Here is a 26,665-nt window from a genome sequence, read left to right as displayed (position 1 = left end):
TAATATCAATTCCATCCTCGAACTTGATCATCGCTTCCTCCTCTAATATGGATAAATGATCAGCAACTTGATATTCTGTCCCCTTTTTATCTTTCACCTCAAATTCAAACTCTTGCAACATAAGCAACCATCTAATCAACCTCGGTTTTGCATCCTTTTTAGCCATCAGATACCTTAATGCAGAATGGTCAATATGCACTATGACCTTAGAACCAAGCAAGTAGGACCTAATTTTTTTGAATGCGAAAAACACAACAAGGAGTTCCTATTTAGTCACACTATAGTTCTTTTGAGCCATATTCAGAGCTTTGCTAGCATAGTAAATCGGATGAAGAATCTTTTCTCGCCTCTGGCCCAATACTACCCCAAGCGCCAGCGCACGCGCATCACACATAAATTCAAACGGTTGTGTCCAATCCGGTGAAATAATGATAGGTGTGGAAGTTAACTTGGCTTTCAACTCTCCAAATGCTCTCAGACAAGCATCATCAAAATCAAACTTATACTCTTTTTCGAGTAGTTTGCACAATGGGTGTGAAATTTTCGAGAAATCTTTTATGAACCACCAGTAGAAGCCTGCATGCCCAAGAAAAATCCAAACACCTTTGACATAGATGGGTGGTGGAAGCTTTTTTATTACCTCAACTTTGGCTTGATCAACCTCAATACCTTTTTGCGAAATCCGATGACCCAGAACTATACCTTCTTTCACCATGAAGTGACACTTTTCCCAATTTAGCACAAGATTGCACTTTTCACATCTTTTAGGTACCTCGGCCAGATGCATCAAATAACCATCAAACGAGTAACCTTCCACAGAGAAATCATCCATAAACACCTCAATAGTGTCCTCCACCATATCTGAAAAGATCGACATCAGATAACGTTGGAAGGTCACTGAGCATTACATAACCCAAATGGCATACTTTTGAAGGCGAAAGTCCTATAAGGACAAGTGAAGGTGGACTTTTCTTGGTCTTTCAGAGCTATGGAGATTTGATTGTAGCCCAAATACCCATCTAGAAAAAAATACCAAACCTTACCAGTGAGACGATCCAACATTTGATCCATGAACGACATAGGGAAATGGTCTTTCTTTGTCCATGCATTTAGCTTGCTGTAGTCCATACACACTTTCCAACCAGTCACCGGCCTCATTGGAACAAGCTCATTTTTAGCATTAGGAACCACAGTGATTCCACCTTTCTTGGGCACACACTAAATAGGACAAACCCAACTACTATCAACAATGGGATATATGACTCTATTATCCAACCACTTAATAATCTCTTTTTTCACAATCTCTTGCATAGGGGGATTCAGTCTCATTTGGTGCTCAATACTTGGCTTATTGTCCGACATGAGTTATATTTTGTGGGAACAAATGCCCAGTGGAACACCAATAATATCTGCAATAGTCCATCCTAAAGCCCTCTTGAACCTCTTCAGAACAACAATGAAGGCCTCAACTTACTCCTCGCTCAAATCCGTAACAATGATTAGTGGTAAAGTGCTATCTCTCCCCAAGAATACATACCTCAAGTGGGATGGTAGAGCCTTGAGTTCCAGTTTTTGAGGCTCTCCCGGAGACGGTTTTGCAGGAAGGGATTCACGGTTCTTCATATCTAACTCCAATCTTTTTGGTTTGGAACAGAATTCGAACCTATCAAGTGCGGCAACCAATTCATCATAGTCTTCAATACCATCACCATCAAAATTTATCATTAACGCTGCTAGTGCATCAACACTCAACCTCTCTTTAATAGACACTTCAGAACCTTGCTCCACAATATGATTCACCACCGATACCGACTTAAGATCGCTTTCCTGCTTCATAGACCTACATATATTAAAAGTTACCTCCTTATTATTTAGTCGGAACTTCATCTACCCATTCTCCATATCGACTAAGGCACACCCATTAGCAAGGAATGGTCTCCTCAGGATGATGGGTACCTTAAAGTCAACCTCACAATCAAGTATCACAAAATCTGCAGGAAAGATGAGCGACTCCACTTTCACAAGGACATCTTGGAGAACACTAATGGGCTTCTTCAAAGTTATATCGGCCATGAGCAGATGCATCGCAGTCGGTTTTGGATCCCCTAAACCCAACTTCTTGTAGATAGACAATGGCATCAAATTAATGCTGGCACCCAAATCGCACAAAACTTTCGCAAAGTGTAACATCCCAATGGTAAAGGGAATAGTGAAAGCTCCAAGATCCTCTTTCCTTTGCACAAGTGACCTAGTAGCGATAGCACTGCAATGTTGCAACCTCTCATCATTCTCACAACTGACAGCCCTCTTTTAGGTCACCAAGTCTTTCATAAATTTAGCATACCCAAGCATTTGTTCTAAAGCTTTTATCAACGGAACATTGATGGAGAATTGCTTCAACATAGTGATGAACCTGCAATATTTTCCTCATTCAATCTTTTTCACCAACCTTTGTGGGAATGAATGTGAAGGTCTAGGCATGGAAACAACTTTTTGGGTCACCTCAGCTTCCTTTGCAATATCATCTTTCGGCACTTTAGTAACCTCAATCTCATCTTTCTCTATCACTTCTTCAACCTCAGACGACATGGGTGGGTCAATGATCTGTTTTCCTCTGCTAGTAGTGACTGCCATATAATGCCCATCATTTTTCAGATTTTAGATGGTGTTGCTAGGAAGTGTTCCAGGCTGACGTGGGTTTGCAGTGGTGGAAAACGGACTAAACTGCTACTCAAGTTGCTTGATCGACACTACATGGGCATCAACTTTTTGACTGATTCCAGAAAAGTCATTTCACATCTCTTTCACTTTTTCATCACTTGCATCAAACCTCTTCATCATCTTTTGCATCATATCCTCAATTCGTGACATACTATTACCACCGTCTCTATTAGCAGGAGGAACATAAGGTCCAACCTTATCATTCCTGTTGCCATGGTTTTTCTGGTTGTAGTTGTTGTCACGATTGTAATTCCCATACCGGACATAGTTATCCTCATGGTTGTAGTTACCCTCACGGTTGTAGCTTCCATAGTTTTGACCTTGGTTTCCTTGGCCTTGGCGCCAATTATCCGTATTGAAACTTTGGGCGTTGGTTTGGAAACCCCCCATCTGATCATTCACCAAATTCACATCCTCTTCATTGTAGCACTCTTCAACTGCGGTGGTGGAGACCGAGTCAGATAATTCACAACATTCACTTTTTCCACACTACCACTCACATGTTTTAGCACCATACCTAATTATGTTCTCATTTGATCCATCTCTTCCTGAATGTTATCATTAGCTTGGACGGGTGTGGTTTGGACAACGAACATGGTCTTACCAATATTTGCCTTTCTAGTCTCTGGGATTTGTTGTTTTGAGAAATCCTCTCAAGCTTTTCGGTGATTTCCTCAAAAGTGCACTTAAAATATGATCCTCCGACAATAGTATCTAGCACAACTCTTCCATTGTAATCATGCCCTCTATAGAAATACTCCTTCAAAGACTCATCATCAATGCGGTGGTTTGGAACACTTTTGATGAACCCAGTGAACCTATCCTAAGAACTGCTTATCAACTCTCTCGATAATGTCGCAAAGTTGTTCAGTTTATCTTTATGATTTAACTTTTTGGACACCTAAAAGTATCTTGTTGTGAACACCTTATACATTTAGTCCCATGAATATATCGAATTGTATGGTAACTTAGAAAACCACATAGCAGCATCACCGGTCAATGACAATGGAAATACTCTCAGTCCGATGACATCCATATATAACTCCGGTCTCCCTACACAACTCTTACAGACACTCGACAATTTGGCCATGTGAGCATATGGATCTTCCAAAGCCAACCTAGCAAACAACCCTCTCGCTGTAAGCATTTATATCAGACTGTTGGTTACCATATATGTATGACCTGGAGGTAGAGGAGGAAGAAAAATAGGACCATCTAAAGTAGTCGCATCATAATCTACGCTGTAATGCTCACAAAACTTCGGTGCTGGTGGATTTTGAACCCTTTCTGCATTACCAATTAAATTACCACCATGAACTTGAGCGAGCACATTAATAACACCTGGATGCTATAACTCTACTTCATCTTCTAAACCCTATCTCCTTGGATTGTTGTGTACCCCTTGATTATTCATTTTTCTCAATGTTTTACTCAACTATAGATCGTAGGGGGTCAATGGTTTGCCTCGACTCCATGTACTTGGCATACACTAGAGTAGAAACCTGTTGAAGACAAAAAAATGTAAAATTAGGAAATACTTGCCTAAAGTTCAACAATGTAGTTAAACTTAATCTAAAAGCCAAATTCTCTGGTGGTGGCACCAAAATTTTATTCGCTCAAATTTCACCTCCCTAAAGAAGTATAAGCGATCGTTATCAAGTAAAAGAACCCAACTTGTAGGTTGGGGTCGATCCTATGAAGAATTTGGTTTAGACTTAACTTTAACTCACTATTATTTTCGTTTAGTCAAATTATTTCCGAGAAAAGTAAACAGGGGGGATTTTGTAAGTAAGAAACAATTTAGAAAGCTTAAGTAACAAGTGAACACAATTTAAACTTTGATTTATCAATATGAGAAAGAAACTAGTGTGTATGTGTTCCCCACAAGCTCTTACTGTGGTAATCCTAATAATAGTAATCATTTCCTAGTGTTTTACATGCAAAGTTGGTAAGTTAGGTATCCTAAGTGATTGGTCCTCCAAGTAGGGAATTTCACCACGCACCTTGGTCCGGCTAAGGGTGTGTACTTTACTAACCCTTAGCTTTTACCTCAGACATCATATCAATGTATGGCTTAGTTTTCACGCTCACTCGAATTGAAATTAGACTATTAGATAACATCCACTAAATCTTTGTTGTTGATTCCTTTCTCATTCACTACCTACTTGGTTCGGCAAGTAGAAACGAAACTAGTTTTGACGTTTGCCACCATTAAAAAGACTTTTAAGCGAAAGAATTAACAATACATGCATAAACACTATTCAAGAATTACTTAATTATTATTCATACTTTGTTAATTTCTCATGGTTCCCACAACCCTAGTTGTCGATTTAGCTACTCATACTAGAAAGATCACAATTCATAATTGGGTAAAGAGAATTCATGAACTTACTAGAAGAATTGATGAAACCCAAAATCTTCAATTGGATTTCAAAGAGAAAATTGTATAAAATGAAAACCGGAAAGTTAATTGCTAAGAGTTTGCAAATTAATTCCCAAAGAACAAAACTTAGTAGTGAGCAATAATGTCTAATCCCCAAAAACGAGGATTAAAACTTCTATTTATCGAAAACAAATCTTAAAGTAAATAGGAAACAAAATAAGGAAATAAACTGCTCCAATGCGGCTTTTGTCGACGGCACGACCTGCGGATCGTGGGTCGACCTACTGTCCATAGGCCACCCTTCGTGGCTCAACACTAAGAAACTTTCATCAGGTACTGGAACCATCAGCTCCCAGATCACCATCGATGGATGTGCAAGACGGACCATGGGTCGACCTACGATCTGTCGTTTGCTCCGTGGTTCCACACTTGGTTAGAATTCCTTGATCTCCAAATACGATGCATCACCTATGGTCTGTGGAGTGGACTACGGTCCATCCTGGAACTCCGTGGACTGAATAATGGAACACAACTCGACCTACGACTACCCATCCACGACCCATCGTTGGACCTATGGTCCGTGAGTTGCTCTGTTGGTGGCCACTTCTGCACTTTTCAGCTTGCATCTTCATCAACCGCATCCAAGCCTATTTCCTACAAATATTATACACAAAACATTATTCGTAATAACAAAATAGCCTAAGACACACACAAACTCTAAGTGAAACGCATCAAAAATACCGTAAACTCACGATATATCAACATGCCATACAACCCTGCCCCACCAGTTTCCTAGTCCGAATGGAAGATATGGCCTTAGCTGGCTTAGGCTTGTACACCTATTCCCACTCTAACTTTTCTCTACCTGGGATCTCTAGAGTCATAGACTTAGCATTTGAATTAAGCACAACATAATAGGGGGACAACCAAGTCATGCCTAAGATTATATCAAAATTGGTCATATCCAGAATAACTAAATCAGTCCAAGTCTGAAACCCATAAACAAGATAGGACAAGAACGATACACATGGGTAACTATGACACTCTTTAATTGGGGGTAGAAATATGGATGGGGGTATCAAGCACATGACAAACCGCATCAAATCCCAAGGCAAACTGAACTGACACATATAAATAGATAGAACCCCGATCAAACAAAACACTAGCCATCCGGTCATAGACAAGAATAGTACCTGTGATCACTGCATCAAATGTCTCAGCCTCGGTCTTGCCCGGAAAGGCATTAAAATGAGTCCCTGTCATCTTGACGGGCAACCTCCTTGCCTAGCTGCATTGCTGCCCTACCTGCATTACCATTTCACCGGCTTCCATATCCTCACTCATTTCCTCCTTGCCCACCTTGTGGACATCCTTTGCCATTACTATCGCTGCCTGCTGGTACCACTACTCTGGTCTGCCACTGCACGAGGTCAGACATGCGCGGATGGGGACAATCTCTCCTCATATGTCCAGGTTCTCCACTATTGTAACACACTTAATAACTTAACCAAGTAAGCATCGTTGCTATTGTAATGTTCGTATCATGACCCTCTTTGATATACACTTCAATCTAGGAAATCGTAGTAGAGATTCTAACCTCAATTGTCGCAACATATTTTCATCATTTACTAAGCAATCCATACATGTTATGACAACCATACTAAATGCATTTTCTAATGTAATTGTGTTCATTATCTAGTCGTCCCTTACAAAACTTCTTGAATGTTGTTACCTATAAGCTTGAATTTGCAAATTTGACCTTAATCCCTTCACAAAGCGACAAATTTGCTCTTTTTGACTAAAGCAAAGTGGAGTACCACATTTGGATGAAACACAAAATCTGGCCTTATAGGCTGTAACAAATATATTATTTTGCTCTGTATTCAGGAACTCATCTCTCCTCCTATCCCTCAAAGTTTAGGGTATATACTTCTCCATAAAGAGTGCTATCAAATGTTTCCCAAGTTATGAGTAGTGCATTTACTAGTTGACACTCAACATGAGACCACCACCACATTTTGGCGTCTCCCTTGAACTGGTAAATCATAAACTCAACACCAAATTACTCTACCTTATCCATCTTATGAAGTAGCTCATGACAATCAACAAGAAAATCATAAAAATCTTCAGATTCAGTACCCATGAAGAATGAAGTTTTCAACCTTAAGAACATAATGAAAACCTCATGTTTGTCTCTAGTCATTACATACCCACAGTGAGTCAGGAAAACATACCTATTTCCAAGGACACATTTTCTATTGCTGGTGTTGGTGTTACCACTTCTGTTGCTTTAGTTCTGACTATAGAGTGAAGGAGGAAAGATGCCAATTTGTATCACCCAGATACCAATTGGATTCAAGTCATAGCATTAAAAGAGTAGAAATAAATGGTTTTTTACTTAAGTCCTATAGCCTCTAGAAGAAAAGTACAGACGTCTCTGTACCGTTCCGCAAGACTCTAATAGAATCATTTTAGTACAATGAGATCAACGAATCTAGGGCTCTGATACCAACTTTGTCATGACCCAGACCATTGTGATTGACACCCACACTAACCCTCCGGTGGGAGAACCATCAATCTGAACCAAAAACTAAGCATTTAAAGATACGGAAGCAGGTTTAAATGACTAAAGAAATATGGAGTTCCCATAAACTCCGGGAGTTCAACAAAACAACTAACAACTATTGCAGAAGTTAACCCCTAGAACTAAAAGTCATTGTACCATAAAATCTAAAGTGCAAGAAGTCTAAGAAAAAGGGGTACAACCCCAACCAAACATAGGAAATATCTAATCACTAGTGTGAGTCCAAAGAGAATGGACTAAACAAAAATGAAGGATTCCATGGCAGCCTCAAAGAATTGACTCACCTTGAAATCCGGCCTCAATCGCTGATCTCCTAGCCGAGGTCTATTAGTAGTCGCCTAAAGATGCCTTTTACTCAACAAAGAATGAGCAAGTGTAGTATTAGTACACAACCACAGTGTACTGGTAGGATCACATGACTATTTTAGTAAGAGAATATATACAAGCAATCACAACACATTAAACACGCATATACAAAATATATAAATCAGTTTTCATTTCAGAGTAAGGTACAATTCCACATTATCAATAACAAGTAGATACGACAGTACAATGGTCCTCACATGGAACCCACACCCAAACTATTAGTATGTCGGAACGTGACACCCGATCCAATTAGCACAACCACAACCACAATCACAATCACACCCATAATGTACATACTCATAATCATAAAATTAAGTATTGGTTCATGGCATGCACATTATTCATTCATACTGATTTCATTAGGTTTGATCCACCGTGCCTCATTCACATACATGCATGTATTACGATGAAGCAATTACTGAGATATATCACAAAAACATGAAATCAAACCATCACCTACCTCGAAACGAAGCTTGAATCCTCCTAAGACAATTGAGCCTTTCCTTTCTGAATTCTTTCTGCTTGTTCTTGGTCTAATAACAATCAATTAACACAAGGATCAATAAACATGCCTAATTTATCCGGATAATAATCAATCTATCTATCCATGGCCAAACCCAAGATCCTAATGTTCAATTAGGGCTTTTCCCACCATTAACTTCAGGTCAAAACTCTCCCCCAATGATAATTACCCAAGAATCTAAGTTCTACAGATTGAAAAATGGATTAGGGTAGCAAAAACCTTACCTTTAGCGCTAATAGTGTTGGAAAACTGTCAAGAACTTTCCTTGGGTCGTCTCTTAGCTCTCAAGAACAAGGGTTTATAGAAAAAAACATTTTTAGGGTTTTTCCCCAATTTAAGTCACGACTGTCCCGCTACAGCATGACCCATCCTGTTATAGCGGCTCACTCTGGCGGCTTACAGGGAGACAGAAGGTTGGAATTTGAGTTCCAAGCTCTCATTTCGCAATACACCTTCAACCCTTGATGTTTAAAAACTACCCTTTCACGCGAATATCAGTTTCGAGAGTTCTACTTGCCCAAATTTGATTCCGTATAGTCATACGAGCTCCTTAACGTCTTGGATATCCACTCATGTAATCAAATTCATAATTAAATCTCCCATTTATTACTAGATTTCCCTAGACCTTACCTGACTCAGTCCAAATTTGGACTAGGCTAGAGATTTTCAAGTCACTAGTCAAAAGTTTTTTGGCCCAAATTCTTTCCCCATTGGCTTTTCCATAACGATGGGAACAAGTCGTTACAGATAGGCATTCCTAATTAGCGAGCATTTATATTTCATCCTATTTCATAACCGAGCTAGGTGTTCGTCCGGGCATCACTCCTAAACACAAATCAACTCAAATTAATGAAAGATCAAGTTTTCTGTATCCTTTGGTCTATCTACCTTATTGTCTTCCGAGTTTAAGAGTAGACAATATATTTATCTCTATGGTGATCAAACATGAAATACTAAATCAAGAATACAAAAATAATTTAAATGATAACCAATATTAATTCAAAACAATCAATGTTCAACAATTACCCATAACCACAATCCTAGAACAAGGGCCTTTAGCTACTAATCTCTAAGAAAAGAACCCTAAAAATTATTGACAACTTTATACTTGATGCCCTATGATTGATCTCTTCCCTTTTTTATCCCTAATAATTATTTCTAAGGACTATTTATAGATGTAGAAAATCATAAATAAAATAACTGAGTCTAAAACAAATTAGAAAACCCAAACCAAAAGGAATAAGAATTCCTCCTATGCGTAAAACCGCCTCAACTTGAGCCATTTTGCCTCTTTGAATGACACGTGGACGCAGACTAATTGCACTTCAATTTGAATTCTTGAATTCTGCCATCTTTTCAATATAGAGATATCCTATCTGAGACCTATGCTTATTTGTTATGCAAAGATTGCTTTATATATATAATAATGAAAGATTTTTGTTTGGCAGCAAGTGCGCGCAACCACTACTTTCAATCTAGAACAATATATGTACGTGACATATTTTAAATGATTATATTCGAGTAAATTTGTGAGATGATCACTCCATTTAATTGAGTAATTATATAGTGAAAAAATTTATCTTATTCTTATATTTTCAAAATCACTTAATTTTTTATAAATTAATCTTGTCCAAAAAATACCCTATCTACCAAAATACTAACTTGAATAGATGGTGGTGAAAATATTTGTGATCCAGTCAAGATCTACTCATTCCAATACCAAATAAAATGGCCTAACTATAAAAAGTAATTTTTGATCTATATCTGAAATACAATTTTAATATATATATATATAATTTAATTTTTTGATAAAGAGTGTTTTCGATAGGTTAAGAGTATTGACTTCAAGAAAGATGCAAAGCACAAATACCGATCTCTGTATAAGATTCCTTTTTGTCATTTTCTTTATACTCATCAGATTGAAATTAAGATACTAAAAGAATAATTACTCCCCCTGTCTCAATTTATATAATATTTTTTATTATTCAAGAGTCAAACAATTTAAGTTTGACAGAAATTGATGCATGAAATCTTCAATTTTTTTAAAATAAAATTTATATTTTTGTAAACTACATAAAAATACTACAAGGCGCAATAATTAGAAATTTCAAATATTTAAAAGATATATGACAAATTTACAGTCAAAGGTAAGCTTGTTTGAATATCGAAATTCGAAAAGTGACGCATAAATTGAGACGGGGGAGTAATATTTTTTTAACAATGCATATTTAAAAGATATTGGTGACTGACAACACCTCCCCACCAGTAGGGGTGGGCATGGTATGGTATAAACCGAATTATCACACCATCCCAAAATTCTTAGTACCGTGGTTTTGATATTATGGTATTTGATGTGGTATATAGTATACATTTTAATTTTTTTTGGTATTCAATACGGTATTTGATATTTAGAAATAATATACCTAAATACCTAATACCATTCTGAAGTAACAAATAATATATATATATATATATATATATATATATATATATATTAAAATACTAACAAATATGCAACCTTGTATTAAGATAAAATAAATATTTAGAAGTTAAAACTTTGACTAATCTATTTTGATTGAAATGTATTTGAATTGTAATTGATTAACAAAAGGAGTCATTTGTACTTTATTTTGCATATACATTTCTACATCTGTAATGTGTTAGTATGATATAAAGTAGGACTTGAATATATTGAGTGTGTTAGTTGTTTTGGGCTGATGTAAAATTTGTTCAAACCTCTTGCATTCTTTTTGTCGTCCGCACTCACATTTGCTTCATGTCTTATGAGGAAAATAATTACCTATCCAGTAAAATCAAATCTAAAAGTACCTTAAGGTATTGACTCAATTGTTTTAATACATGAAAAATCAATTAGGAGAAAACGAAAAGATTTCTCCTACCAACATGGATAAGCAAACAATCACACTTCAATTTCAAAGTGATAATCACATTTTATCTACAAATCTTAGTTTAATTTGTATGCAGTCCCCTTTATCGCGCTGAGCATGTTATACACAGTTCTATATCAAAGCAAAATCAACATTGCTATCCAGATCCCCATTCAATAATTTTATACAATACTCCGTAGGAGTCACATCACGTTAAATATTCCTAGTTACTCTATTCTCAAAGGATAACATTAACGTCATGGTTCAAGTGAAGGAATAATAGCACCTCTAATGCATAGTAAAACTAATTTAATTTTGTAGGTAAGAAAGCAACACTTTTTCCTTATCGTTCGTCAAAATTTTCTACAAATAGCAGCTGACGTTGTTACAAGCAAATTCAGCAAGCATAGTTCACACATAAATTTTTTAATCTTGTGGCCTTAAACTAAAGATACATAGAATGTACCAAAATATCCTTTAACCTTATAATCTGGAAATAAAGAGTTTTAGAAAAGGAACAAGTCTTTGGTTTTCAAATAAAGTAAAAAGAAAAGCACCCAAACAAATTGAAATGGAAGAAGTGTATTCTTCAGAAGAAAAAAACATTTGATACTCTAGATAAAAGTTTTTATTTCTTGTCACTTGATAAGATTTGGCGAAATATGAACAAATCTACAATAACAAACACTTCTAGAAATCCCCAGCAAGAATGAAATACTTAGATAAAAATATTATTAAATCATCTCTATATATTAGACAAACCACTGGGCTTTATGAAAACTTTTGAATGTAGTAGAAATCTAATATTTTCTTCCATATCACTCTGGTTTTTCAGTGTAACGCTTAATTAGCCAACAAAGTTGAGCTCTTCTGACTAGAAAATCCAACACATTTTCTTCCAGTTGGGTGTTGTGTTTCCTATTAGCTGAAGGAATGATTTTCGACTAATCCAAATAAGTAGGCTTGTGTTCCTTTAGCAGAGATCAACAACTTATTGGACCCTATAAAATTGAACCTTTTCAAGTACTATCTGGGTCAAGCACAATAATCAGACTATGACCATTACTTATTAGAATTAGCGTAATTATTGACAAAACATTGAGACTTGTTAATCATTTAACAAATTTAAATATTACTTCCCAACATCTGTCTAATACTAACAAAGACATGATGCAAGTTGTATTTGTTTCTCTCTTTTTAAACATTTCAGAAAGTTGTGGAAGATGTTTGGTTGAAGGGGGCTACAGGATCACCCTTTACTATTGTCCACATCAAACTGAAAAGGGTAAAGGTAGCATTGGTGCAGTAGAGTAGAACAACATTTGGAAATATCTTCCAATAGGGAGCAACTTTAGAGGACATTGTAAGGGCAAAGGAAATTCAGCTTGAAATAAATCAAACAGAAGAAAATAGGAGTTTACTAAAGAAAGCTGAAGCAAATCTGAAACATTATTTGCAGATTGAGGAAGAATATTGGAAGCAAAAGGCAGGGATGAGATGGTTCCAAGATGGGGATAGGAACACAAAGTTCTTCCAAGCATTTGTTAAGGGAAGAATGAGAAAGTTGCAGATTTTAGCAATAAAGTCCAGGCAGGGGGATATAATTAATTCAACTCAAAATATAGGGGAGGAGGCAGTGAATGTTTTTAAAGAGAAATTTATGGAGAATAGTAATCCCATAGATTTCTCAATGCTAAAGAGCATACCCAAATTAATCTCAGATGAGCAAAATGAAAAGATGGTAAAATTACCATTAGAAGAAGAGATTAAAGGGTGGTTTTTGCCCTAAATGGAGACAGTGCAAGTGGCCCAGATGGTTTCTCAGGACAGTTTTTCCAATGCTACTGGGATATTGTAAATGAGGATATCAGTAACATGGTAAGAGCTTTTTTCTATGGATAGGAGCCTCCAAGATTTATTACTCATACCAACCTAATCCTAATCCCTGAAGAGGAAGTGGTAGATGACTTTGGTGATTTGAGACCCATAAGTTTAAGTACTTTAAATAATAAGATTATATCAAGACTGATACATGAGAGGTTGGCGACGGTGCTCCCTAATATAATCTTATAGAATCAAGAATGATTTGTGAAAGGGAGAAGTATTACTTAAAATGTCCTTTTGGATCAAGAGATTATCAGAGACATCAACATAAGAATTAAGTTCCATAATATAGTGGTGAAGTTGGACATAGCTAAGACATATGATAGAGTATCACAGATTTTTCTCACTAAGGTACTAAGAAGCTTTGGCTTCTCAGAGAGAATAGTAGACATGGTGGTGAGGTTGGTTTCTAACAATTGGTATCCAGTGATCATGAATGGGAAAACCTTTGCCTTTTTCCACTCAACAAGAGGATTGAAACAAGGGGACCCACTATCACCAACCCTCTTTATCATTGCAGCTGAGATTTTGGCTATAAACCTCAACCATCTATTCATGGATCAAGAATTTAAGGGATTTAGACTACCAAAGTGGAGTCCAGAGATTAATCATATGTCTTATGCAAATGATACTATATTGTTTTGTTCAAGACACCCTAACTCCATGAAAAATATGATGAAGGTGTTGAGAGGATATGAAAAGGTGTCTGGACAAATGGTTAACCTTGACAAAAGTCTAGTTTACCTGCATGAAAAAGTGCCAGTTGGAATCTATAGCAAAATAAGAAGAATTACAAATATTAAGCAAGGTTCTTTTCCATTCACATATATAGGTTTCCCCATTTTCTATAGAAGGAAGAACAGATCTTACTTTTAGGCCTTGATTAAAAAAGTGATTAAGAGAATTAGCTCTTGGCAAAACCGGTTACTATATTTTGGAGGCAGGCATGTGTTGATAGCACATGTGTTACAATCTATGCCAATATATATCTTATTAGCCATGAACCCACCAGTTGGTGTCATTAATCAGTTGCATCAAAATTCTTTTGGGCTAACACAACAGGGACTATGAACAAGCACTGGGTGGCATGGGAGAAAATGTGCTATCTAACAAAGGAAGGAGGTTTGGGGTGGAGATCATTACATGATGTCTCAAAGGGACTTTTTGCTAAGCTTTGATGGAATTTTAGAAATTCAATAAATTCATTATGGGCATCCTATATGTGGAATAAATACTGCAAGAAGTATCACCCTATCCTAGCTCAGGGATCTGTGACATCACATGTGTAGAGGAAAATGACATCGGTCAGGGAAAAGGTAAAACAGGAAATATGGTGGCAAGTTAAGTCTGGTAACTCTAGCTTCTGGTTTAATAGTTGGACAAAACAATGAGCCTTAAATCACATTAAAGAAGGGGCAAAATAAGAAGAAGTGGAGGTTAAAGAGTTTAGTACAAGAGAAGGGTGGAATAGACATAAACTGTTACAAAATCTGTCAACAGAGATGACAGATTACATCATGGAAAACATCTCACCACCAAACTTATTGTTTGGGAATGATGTAGCATGGTGGATGGCAAACTCACAGGGTAGATTCAAGGTGAAGTCAGCTTGGGATTTGATGAGAAGTAAACATGAACAAGGGAGTGATTATGATTTAATCTGAAACAGAGGACTACCTTTTAAGATAATTTTTTTCTTGTGGAGAGTGTGGAAGAGAAGAATTCCCATAGATGATAACCTGGAAAGGATGAAGATTAACATAGTCTCTAGATGTTGGTGTTGTGATAAGAAAGATGAGGAGGAAATAATAACCCACTTATTTCTAAGAGCCCCCATAGCTGCCAAGCTATGGATGTTTATTGCTAATTTTGCAGGGATAGACATAGAGGGGATGCATTTACAACAGCTTATCATTGCTTGGTGGAAATATGAGGCAACATACAAACTAAAGAACATATATAAAACCATGCCAGCTATCATCATGTGGAGTTTATGGAAAAGAAGGAATGCATTCAAACATGGTAATGGCATCAGTTATGAATGAATGGTGGATATGATAATGAAAGTGCTGAGACCGATGGTGAAGAGTAAATTCCCATAGATAAAGAAGATAAGATGGTCCTGGCAGGAACTCATTCTCCGCCTAACCACTTATAAACCCAAACTACACTTCTTGAGTGTCACTTGGAAACCACCAGAAGCACATCAAGTAAAATATAATACAGATGGGGCATGTAGAGGTAACCCGGGGCAAAGCTCCTATGGATTTTTACATTAGAGACAGTAGGGGTGATCTAATTTATGCCAAAGCTAAAGGGTTAGGCTTGGAAACAAATCAGGAAGCTGAAGCAATGGCCATACTCTTAACACTTAGAGAGTGTCTCAAGAGAAGGTTACAAGATGTCATAATTGAGACAGATTCACTAAGTCTCAAGAAAATCATAATAAAGAGTTGGAGGATACCTTGGGAACTAATAGAGATGGTAGAATAGATAAGGGAAATAAATCAAAAGATTAGAGCAACAATCACTCATATATACAGAAAATGTAATTGTTTGGCTAATATAGCTATTGATTCACAAATGGATCATGAGTATCACAATTGGCACGAGCTTCATCTGATGGAAAGAAGGATCCTTAATTCAGACAAAGCACAATTACCAAACTACATGATTAGAACACGCAGAATTAATCCACAATGATTCACAGTATGAAAGTAAAAGGAGAAGACAAGATACATCAAGTAAAGAAATACATGCAAGAATGGAGACAAAGAAACAACAGTAAGCATATATATATATATAACTACAGCAAAGCACGATAACAAAGGCAGTAAGATCAAACAACAATTGGTAGATATGTTGGTCATGGTGATACTGATGGGTGAGCTAGTTACAACCATAACAAACAAATTAAAATACAAAGGGGAGAGGGATGTTTTTACAGATCTAGAGGACAAGTACTCAGCTAAAGGGCTTCGGAGGCTTCGATTTCACCCGAGCTACATCAACGGTCATCAATTCTTGGAGGAAGTAGCACACAAATACCCCGAGGAAAGGAAAACAACTCAAGAACGGAAATCACGGAGAAAGGAAAATAAGATTAAGAAATTCATAACTCTGCAGAAGGAAATCCATCATATAAGAGTAGAGAGGCTTCATTGGTTACAAATCATTGAGGAACCACTCGAGAAGGAAGAGACTATAGTGACTGGAATGAGTTTTGGCAGCGGCGGAGACAGAAGCTTGTCGGGTCACTTTCAAAAATTGATAGCAGATTTAGACAAATGGAGAAAGCTTTTGTTGGGACGGGTAGGTGAGTTTTATGATTTGTAGATTTGGGCTAAGGGCCTTGTAATTGGTACAGATGATTGAATGAATAAAAAGATGCTTTATTAAAAAAAAGATTGGAACCTCAATTCCTACAAAATCAACAAGAGTAACTGAAAACTCTTAATGCCAGTTCTTTTTCTTTTAATGTCCTATAAATTTTAGCTCTTCTAATAAAGCATAAAAGTGTTTTTTCCTAGACTCCTCAATTCTCCATTATGACGAGATATTGGAATGAAAGAGTTACTAAATATAGAAAGTGACATCCATTTCAAATGGACTAAAATGAAAAGTAAATATACGTAAATTAAAATAGGGCATTAATTTTCGCTTCAGGCTCTTCGGCGGTGCCACTCTTGGCTGCATTATCACTGTTTGAACTCCTTATAGTATTAGTTGCAAGAACCTTGGGGAATTTAGTACAAAAATTATATTGTTAACTCCACATTATGACGGGATATTGGAACAAAAGAGTTACTAAATATAGAAAGTGACATCCATTTCAAATGGACTAAAATGAAAAGTAAAATACGTAAATTAAAACAGGGCATTAATTCTCACTTCAGGCCCTCCGGTGGTGCCACTCGTGGCAGTATTATCACTGTTTGAGCTGTTAATAGTATTAGTTGCAAGAACCTTAGGGAATGTAGTACAAAAATTATATTGTTTTTTATTGGTAAGTGTAATATGGGAAGGGATAGTGAGAATTGAAGCAAATGTTGATGTACATTTCTCTATTTCAAAAAACGGCATCTACCAACACTGACCACATCATTAACATAAGTTAGATGGATCCGTTGATAGCCAACCGTTATTGAAATTATAGTATAATAGTTGGATTAAATTAGAAGGGTACGAAATGAGTTGGAAACTTTTTTAGTCTTATAGTTTGGGGTGCCAATGTAGCATAGTTGCTTAGCCATCTTTACTCTTACGTATTACAGTATCTTTAGTGGAAAATGGACTCTTATAACTCTCCCCATCCCTATGGTACTATGAGTGTACAACTATAATATGATATGAAGATATTTTTCACTCTTCAAAGGGATTGTGGGTTACGGTACTCTACCTAAAATTGACAATGTTAGAAGTGTAATCAACTCCGACTTGCTGTGTGAATCCTTTGACTACCAACTTAGATTTGGACCTTTCTACACTTTCATTTGCCTTATGTTTGATTTTGTACACCCATTTGCATCCAATAACATTTTTTCCTGTTGGTAGAGGAACCAGCTCCCATGTATCATTTGCATATAATGTTTCGAACTCTTGTGTTATTACCATTTGCCAGGCAAGATTCAAGATTGCTTCCTCATAACAAGAAAGGTTCTGATTCATGTGATAGTGCATTTACCAACTGGTTACTATTCTTTTGAGTTGTAATGCTAAACAGTAGACATACATTAAATTGAATTTGAAATTAGGTACAAGTAACACTTTATGTAAAGTCAAGACTGGATTCAAATGAGTACACCTCCAATTTCATTTACTTTAACCTTGTATCCATTTGGTAAGGTGATTAGAAAAGGATATGGTAGTGGTCTAGTGTTTTTAGGAATGTTTTATAATGGGTCATATGGTGTGATGCTCCTGAGTCTATGATTTATGATTTAAGATCCAATAGTCAATAATGACAAGTTACCTATCTCAGTCATTGAAGAATAACAAACAAGTATACAACTCCACTTACATGCATGAATCATCATTGTCTTTGTTTCCAGCCTGTAGGGTCCCCAAGAGGTTGAGCAACTGCTCATACAGACCTTTAGATAGATTCGGTGGCATTTGTCTCCTCACCTCAAGATTTTCCTCACCACCCTGACTGTTTCCTTCTTCAGATGTGTAAGCAATTTTTGTAGAGGCTAACCCTTTCCTGTGATAATTATGGAGTTGGATGGATATACATGGAGTTTGTAACATCTGTCTTTGGTGTGTCCAGATCTTTTGCAATAGTCACAAAACAAGTGTGCATAGGAATTACCAATACTAGAACTACCTCTGAAGTAATTGTTGTTGGAATTTCTAGAGTTATCTGGACCTCCTGTGTATGAACTGTAATTTGTCTTGAAATCTCTACTAGTATTGGGTGATGCAGATGCACTCAGAGATGTGGACTCCAAAGCAACCTGGTTATGGGCCCTCACTTCTCGTTGCTTCTCCTCATGAGATAGGATAGCAAAATCTTGTTCCATACAAGGAAAAATCCCAATAGGAAATGTATGAGCCTCCTATCTTGTTCAGCTTTGTGCATCTTTGTTTTTCCACCACAAGTACACATACAAGTGCATTGAGAAGTAATGTCGATTGTGTTCATCTGCTCTCACTGCTTCTTTATTTTTGTGTAATATCAGTGATATCTAGAGTTCCTTGCACCAAATCTTTTATTTCCTTTTGAAGTTGGTACAATTCGCAACGATTGGTCTGATCATATCGATCCTCTAACTCCTCCCAAAGTTCCTTAGCATTGCTCACATGTTGGAGTCCATCCCTTAAGTTAGGTGAAAGTGAATTTAGAATCCAAGAGGTCACCATGTCATCACATCTTTCCCAATGTTCAAAACTTGGATCAGTTGAGTCTGGCTTCACAATCTTCTCGTTAATAAAACTAGTTTTCCTTTTCACTAACAGGGTTCTAAGAACAACTCGTCTCCAGGATCTATACCCATTTCCATAAAAAACAACAGGTAACAGTGTTGAACCTACATTCTCTGATGGATGTAGGTAAGATGGACTAGTAGTGTCCATTCTATCAGTGGTTGTGTTGTTATCAGGTTGAACATTATTCATATTTGAACAACTTTCAATACAGATGAAATCGATTGAAGAAGAAGGAAAATGCGATAATGATTGATCGCTCAAATTGAATGGAGATCCAAAATGTTGAAAACAAGGCAATAATAACTCAAACTAAGCTGAATCAAATCAGAATGAAGAAAAGAGAGAAAATCCACAATATCTCAATTTCGTGATTACAAAAAAAAAACTAAGATCGATACAATACTCACAATCCAGAATCAAATGCGGAATGAAATTGCCTAACCCTATGTGTTGATACCATGACAAAATTGGAAAAAAGAGTGTTGAAATAAGCTTGAGTTTACCATTAATGGAGCTCCAACTCAGAGAGAAGAAGAAATAGAAGAAACTTCTAAAAGGAAGAATTGGAAGTTGAGTATTGCATTTTACTAACTGAATCAATAAACATTACATTGGTGTGTATATATACACAAGGAAATTAGCTAATTAAAAATAATATGACATTTCTAACATACTTAGCCAACTTCCTAATTCTAACTACTTTTAACTACCTTAACTTTACTCACTAATTCTATCAAAATTAAAGTGCTCAATAATGTAGAGGTTCAAATTTTGGGTTTGTGGTGAAGTTTATTTCATCTTTATGCATATTTTGCTCAAACAAAGTGGACATATGGTAGATGACACTAATAAGAAAAGGACATCATACGATAATTTAACCTAAAAAACTAGCTTGAAAGTCAAAGATTTCAAAATCATATACATAATGAGATAAATTGTCATATCACCTATTGATGTATACTATTAATGTCTCAGTATGTGTTGGTCTGACAATTAAAATGTGTATAAAATAATATAAGAGCTCGACATAGAGTGAGACAAGAATTGAATTAAGTGTACTCTGATCATGACCAGAAAAATAGACAACTATATTGTCTTGCATAATCCTCATTAAAGTGAAACTCAACACATTTGGTGATGCATCAGAATTTGGGGCAACACTGACCAACAGAGGGAAGTGACTTTGATCTCTTGGGAGAAAATCCAATTGCTAGAGAATTTGGTGATTTAAAAGTTTGATGTGGTAGAAAGTGAAATGTTGCAATTTGTGGGGAAATTAGTGTGTGACAATTTGTTGAGAAAAAAAGTGTGTTTTGGATGAAATTGATAAATTGAGTTTATATGAAGGAAAACACATATATTTTGGACCATTAGACTCTCAAATAATTGTAGTTGGTATTGAAGAAAATTTAATTCTACAAAGATAAAAGATGATGAAAATGGTATATCAATTGAACTATTAAAGAGTTAAGTTACTCTTTGACTTCAAATGACACATAATTAGTTACCAGAAACTTCAAAAGGGAATCCTACAGACACTACACTGACTTGCAAGCATACATATACTAGAAGTGTTTAGAAAGGAGTTGACAACAACAATCTAATAATCACAGATATATCACACATGAATTGGAAATTATTCAAGGATATTCATGAATAGATAGAAGTACTGATTGCACAAATACAAATTGAGGTAAGAGTTAGAATCGAACAATTGTAGTGCACAAAAAGAGCTCATATATACCGTTGTAGATAGGAGTGTTTAGGGGTCGGTTATAGGCTTTGATTCGATTGTTCAGTTATTAATCATGAAAATAAAATCAAAAGACAAGGTGTGGAATATAAAAGACAAATTAATTAGCAAACAATCATTTGCCGACTTCACTTGTCGTAATGTACTTTTTCCTTTCAAATTGAATTTTCACTAACAGAGGAGAAAATTAAATGAAAACTAGAAGAGCAAACAATTGAATCATTCCCCCAAATTGATTCCATTAAATACACCAATATAATTCTTCTATCCCTAATTATTATCTGCACTGCCTTTTTTCACCATAAAACTGGCAAGTGATATTTTCTGATCTAGGCCTAGACTCGCAAGGCTTTAAAATACGTCACTAGAGTGTCAAGTTTGCTTACTTATAAACCCCCTCATATAAAAGATATGTATATAATTTTACATTGCATTTTCCCCACCAAACAATGACCTAACCCGCTAATGATATTGTCTTCTTTGATCCTAAACTCGCACGACTTTAAAACGCGACACTAAAATGTAAGATCTACTTACTTACCATGTGTTTTTGGCGGTGTGGACTTCTTATCCTCACAAACACCCTCTCTTATGGATTCAACGTACTCGCCGAGGTTTGTCCAACCATATAAAATTTGCCTAAGAGCTGCCCCATCACATGAGATTTGCCTAAACCTAGCAAAGATGCTTTCTCCACCTTATCAAGATTTGTGTAAACTCAGTTGAACTTCATCTCGCATCGATACAGTTGACACATAAGTGACTCTAATACCATCTGTAATAGTCTAATCACTAGTGATATTGTTCTATTTGGACCTAGAATCACACAACTTCAAAACGCATTATTAAAATATAAGATCACCTTACTTAAATACTTAACATCCATCTTGTGTTCTGACAATGTGATACTTCTTATCCTATGTTTAGGGTAACACGTACAACCTCCTTCCTAATTTCCAGTAGCAAATTGAATCATTTTTTTATTCTTAAATACTTTATTCTTATAAATGATGTGGTAAAAATAATTTGAACAAGTGCTTCAAAATAAAAGAAATTTGGGCTTGATAGTTGGTCATACGAACCTGGACTCTATATAAAATAGAACAATTTGTCTGCAAAATAGAAGATTTTGCGCATTTTGAGCTACACTTAAATTGGACAATAGGATTCAACCAGTAGAAGTCCATTCAACCCAAACTCAACAACTAATTCAAACATAAAGACCCTGCATATTATTTTTTCACCAACTTAACTACTAATTGAAATCAAATAAAAGACCTTGCATACTGTTTTTCAACCAATAGACTCTGCATATAAAGTAAATAAGGATTCAAATGGCTATTTCATCTCAAAAGAAACAAAACTTGACCTTCATCAAAGTTTTTGAACACGGAGTTTCTTATTCTTCTTCTTCGCCCTCCTCCTCCTCTTCTAGTTCATCACCATATCCTCTATATTGCTGCTGCCAATAGAGAAAATTTAATTGCCTACTAAATTGATAAATCTCACATGTCATTCCAAAATGTAAGTATTTACAATTCACACAAAAAAGTTCCCAACACTCAGGACATGCCCTAATTGGATATCCATGTTGATCATCAATCAGTTTACCTATACAATCCATAAAAGGGCAATCAATAACTAGTGGCGCAGCCAAAACTTTCATTAGTCGACTGGCATCTCTTACTCGGATAAGAAAATCAACCGGCATTATGAAATCGATATCCAAAATTTCCTTACAATCAGAAACAGGACACCTTATAGCAACCTCATGGATAACCTTATTGATTTTTTTACCTATATAGTTATGTATGCATTCTTCAAAATAACGATGATTGCAATAGGTGCCCTACATCATTGTGTTTGGCAGCGGACACACATTTTCACAGATTTCACAGAAAGTACAAGAAGATTCCCCCTTTTCAGTAATACTATTCTTTAGGTTAAGTGAATCTGGAATAACAGAATACTCTATTTCTATAGGTTTTTTACCAACACCATGATTAGAGTGTGATTCCAAGTTCTTACCGGAATGAAACTGAGTTGAGTAGAAGAGAATTTTTTGCAACTCGATATCATCATCTCCACTCTCGTAGCCGTTGTTATTTTCAGCGATAGCGATGGCATCAGAATTCAGTGAGGTAGGATCAACTTCGACTTTGCTGGAGTTCAAGATTTGCAAATTTGTTTATTCCATTTCAACTTGATTGGAATTCACGATTTGCAAATCTGTTGTTTCTATTTCAACTTGATTGGAATTCACAATTTGCAAATTTGTTGATTCCATTTCGACATCGTTGGCTCCGGCAGATTTCTGAATTTTGTGTCTTCTATGGAGTCTCCAGAAATTCTTAGATCATCTTGATGATGAACAACCTTTGTTCTCGACCTTTGGATTCAGATGCAAGAATTTGGATATGATAGGGCGCTTCATTCTGCCGTCTGTGGAACCCTAAATTTCTTTCCCATTATATATATATATATATATATACTATTTTTAGGTTCTTGTATTTATTTTACTTTTTAGGGTTTAGAATTAATTTGAATTAATATCAACTTTAAAATATATTAATACAATATGTGATTTGATATGACGTGTCGAAAGACGTGTTAGCCAAGTGAAACGGTCAATAAGATCATGCTACGTGTTGAAAGTGATACAACATGTCTAATCAAATCAAGCACGTATGAAAACACGCTTCGTGTACAACTGACGTGTTTCAACCATTAAACAACATAAATTAAAATTTGATTGGTAAAAAAAAATCATTCTAATCAAAATTCTTCCTGCTCAACAGAACTAACATGTTCAATCAATCAAATATCATCACATTAACTTCAGCCTAATCGATTGGGGAAAAATTCCCCTCATCACAATTGTTTTGTCCCAGCACAAGTGACATGTTTCATTTAGATTATAATATAGAAACAAAAATATGGTAAAAAACAAAGTTGTCCTGATCATATAGGTTTCACCCTAGCAGAAGTTGCATGTTCTAGCTAATCAAATATTTTCATGAGAGTTTCAACTTGATTGGTTAATAAGAGTTTGTCATCTCTTCCATCTTGACACAAGGACATGCTTAAGCCAATCAATATCATCATGTTAACTTCAATATGATTGAAAAGAGGTTGTCCTTGTCACAATTCTTCTGACCTACAATTATAATAAGGATTTTCATAATTTAACAAGCTAGAGGATCTCGAGGATTAAATGCTATAAGTTCTAGATGAAGATCAAGGATGAAGGAAAACTAAATACCTAGGTATTTAAAACAAATCTAATGAAGGCAAATGTAATACCAAGGTTTTAAAAGAATAAATTCACATATTTTTGTCCATAAAGTGTTTTTTGTGTATCAAGTTCAAATTCAACTCAAATTTGAAATTAAACAAAAAAGTCCTTAAATTTATATTCCAAGAAACTGATAAGAGGACTATTAGAGACTATAACACCAATTATTCTTAAATATAATATCATGATTATTATAATATTATCATTCTTATTATTTACTTGGTATGAACTTTATTGTCTACTGCTCATTCTTTTTTCGCCAAGTATGGAGACTATTATACTCTCGTACTTTTATTTTAAGTAACTCCATTGACTTGAGAAAGGAACGTTCCCTACTGAAAATGGAAAGGTAAAACAGAATCACAACTACCATATGCCTTGTTAGAAAATTGGATGGAATATATATATATATATATATATATATATATATATATATATATATATATATAAACAATGAAATGAACAAAAAATGACTTCTGCTGTAGATTTATAAGAAAAGGAAACTTAGTAATGATCACCCGAATAAGCATTTTAATTAAAGACAAAAAAATACAAACTTCTAAGAAGCAGATGAACTTTTAAAGGAATAATAATATTCTGAACTAATTTCAATATGTGAAGCATTGAAATTAATCATCAAAAGCACAACAATATGCATGCATTGAAGAAAACTTGAGCAACCATAATGGAGTTTTAGTTAAGTAGAAGGGTAAATATGTTGAGAGTTGTGGTCCATTCCACTGTAATAGCAAAAAACAAGTCCACACCTAGCACAAATTCAAAATTTTCTCAATTTAAATAAATATACTTATAAATTTGCAAAGACATATATAGCTCAATGTGTTCACATCGTTTCTTGTCTTATTCCCCAAAAGTTATTTGTAGAACTCTATTGGAGTGTCAATTCATTGTTACACAAAAAGAGCAATGCTATCATTCAAAATTTAAGTACATTTAATAGCGAGTAAAATTTGAATTGTGAACACGTATCAAAGACATTTTATCAAAATTTAATTGCGAGTAAAAGTTGAATAGGGAACACGTATCATAAAGTGCAAAACGTAAATATACTTAAGATTGAGAAGATAAACTTTTTACATTTGTTTGATGATATTTCCTAAGGAGCCAAACTTACAAGATAAGTGTGTACATTTCATTAGCATGATTAAAAAAAATACAATGCTTATTGAGGTCTGTCTTTTATTTTTTTTTCTTACTTAGCAATTTTTAGTTTCAGCTTTGCACCTGAGATGTTTAAGACCATAAAGATTAAACGATATTTTGATATATTTGATCATCAAATTTAAAAGTCTTATTTACTATCTTAAATTTTGTATCAAATTAAAATAGGCCACTCAATTGAAAACTGAGAGTGTAGTATCAAAGTAAGAGTTTAATTGAATTGGCTTTAAAAAGTAATTTTTAAGTCAAAAATAAAAAAAATCAAACTGAAATGACTTTTAAGTCAAAAAATAAAAAGTACCTACTTTTGATTTTTGACATATTTTAAGTCATTTTATAATTATTTTAAGTCATTTTTTACCTTGCTAAACACTTCCTAACTTATTTTAAGTTAATATTTATATTTGTCAAACACTTTCAGAAGTCAAAAACTGACTCAAAAATAAGTTTGACCAATTTTATAAGTCAATCCAAACACCCTCTATGTTTTTGAAGAGAAAAGAAAGTAACTTACAACTTGTGTCATAAAAAAAGAAACAAGTCAATAAATTTGAAAGTTAATATTGACTCTATTATTCTTTGTAAAGGTTGGGACACTTGTTGTCTCTTTGAAATTAAAAAAAAAGCATGATAGGCATAAAGCTTGAATTTCATAAATAAAATTTCTAAGCTTTAAATTTATTTTATACTTTTGAGATGCATGTTTAGCTTGATTCCAATTAATATGAAATGGAAAAAAAATCCTTTTGGTCAGAAAATTAAGCTAGAATGGCAAAATAACATATACCACACTATGTTATTTTACCTTTTTAAACATTTTTACCCTTTTAACTTTAATACCTTTTAATTAATAAATAGAAAAAGATAAGTTTATTTTAAAAGAAAAAGGAGATTATAGACTTTTTAAATTTCTGGTTGTCACGATCCAGACCGTTATGATTGGCACCCACACTAACCCTCTGGTGGGAGAACCATAACTACAACCCAACTAAGCAATTAACCAAATACTACGCATTTAAAGCTACGGAAACAGGTTTAAATAACTAAATAATTAATACGGTGTTCCCATAAACTCTGGAATTTAAACTAACATCTAACGACTAATGCGGAAATAAACCCTAGAACCTGAAAATCATTGTACCAAAACATCTAAAGTTC

The 26,665-nt window shown here is 35.1% G+C and overlaps 2 protein-coding genes and 1 pseudogene across 2 annotated transcripts; all 3 read right to left on the bottom strand.

Annotated features, from left to right (window-relative positions):
* Window positions 1-1,887: 1,887 nt before the first annotated feature.
* LOC125861387 (uncharacterized) lies at window positions 1,888-2,634 on the bottom strand. The gene is made up of 2 exons (XM_049541301.1): window positions 2,450-2,634; window positions 1,888-2,263 (listed from the first exon to the last, which is right to left on the bottom strand). Exons 1-2 carry the CDS (start codon window positions 2,632-2,634, stop codon window positions 1,888-1,890), a joined length of 561 nt encoding a protein of 186 aa, XP_049397258.1.
* A 14,352-nt stretch (window positions 2,635-16,986) lies between these two features.
* Window positions 16,987-19,466, bottom strand: LOC125861386 (uncharacterized). The gene is made up of 4 exons (XM_049541300.1): window positions 19,084-19,466; window positions 18,370-18,552; window positions 17,241-17,289; window positions 16,987-17,085 (listed from the first exon to the last, which is right to left on the bottom strand). Exons 1-4 carry the CDS (start codon window positions 19,464-19,466, stop codon window positions 16,987-16,989), a joined length of 714 nt encoding a protein of 237 aa, XP_049397257.1.
* Window positions 19,467-22,429: 2,963 nt separating this feature from the next.
* On the bottom strand, window positions 22,430-23,317 carry LOC125861897 (uncharacterized; annotated as a pseudogene).
* Between the last annotated feature and the right edge of the window lie 3,348 nt (window positions 23,318-26,665).

This window comes from Solanum stenotomum, chromosome 4 (assembly GCF_019186545.1).
Source record: "Solanum stenotomum isolate F172 chromosome 4, ASM1918654v1, whole genome shotgun sequence".
NCBI classification, from domain to species: domain Eukaryota; kingdom Viridiplantae; phylum Streptophyta; class Magnoliopsida; order Solanales; family Solanaceae; genus Solanum; species Solanum stenotomum.
Note: the sequence above shows the minus strand (reverse complement) of the source record. Positions and strands in the feature narration are given on the sequence as shown.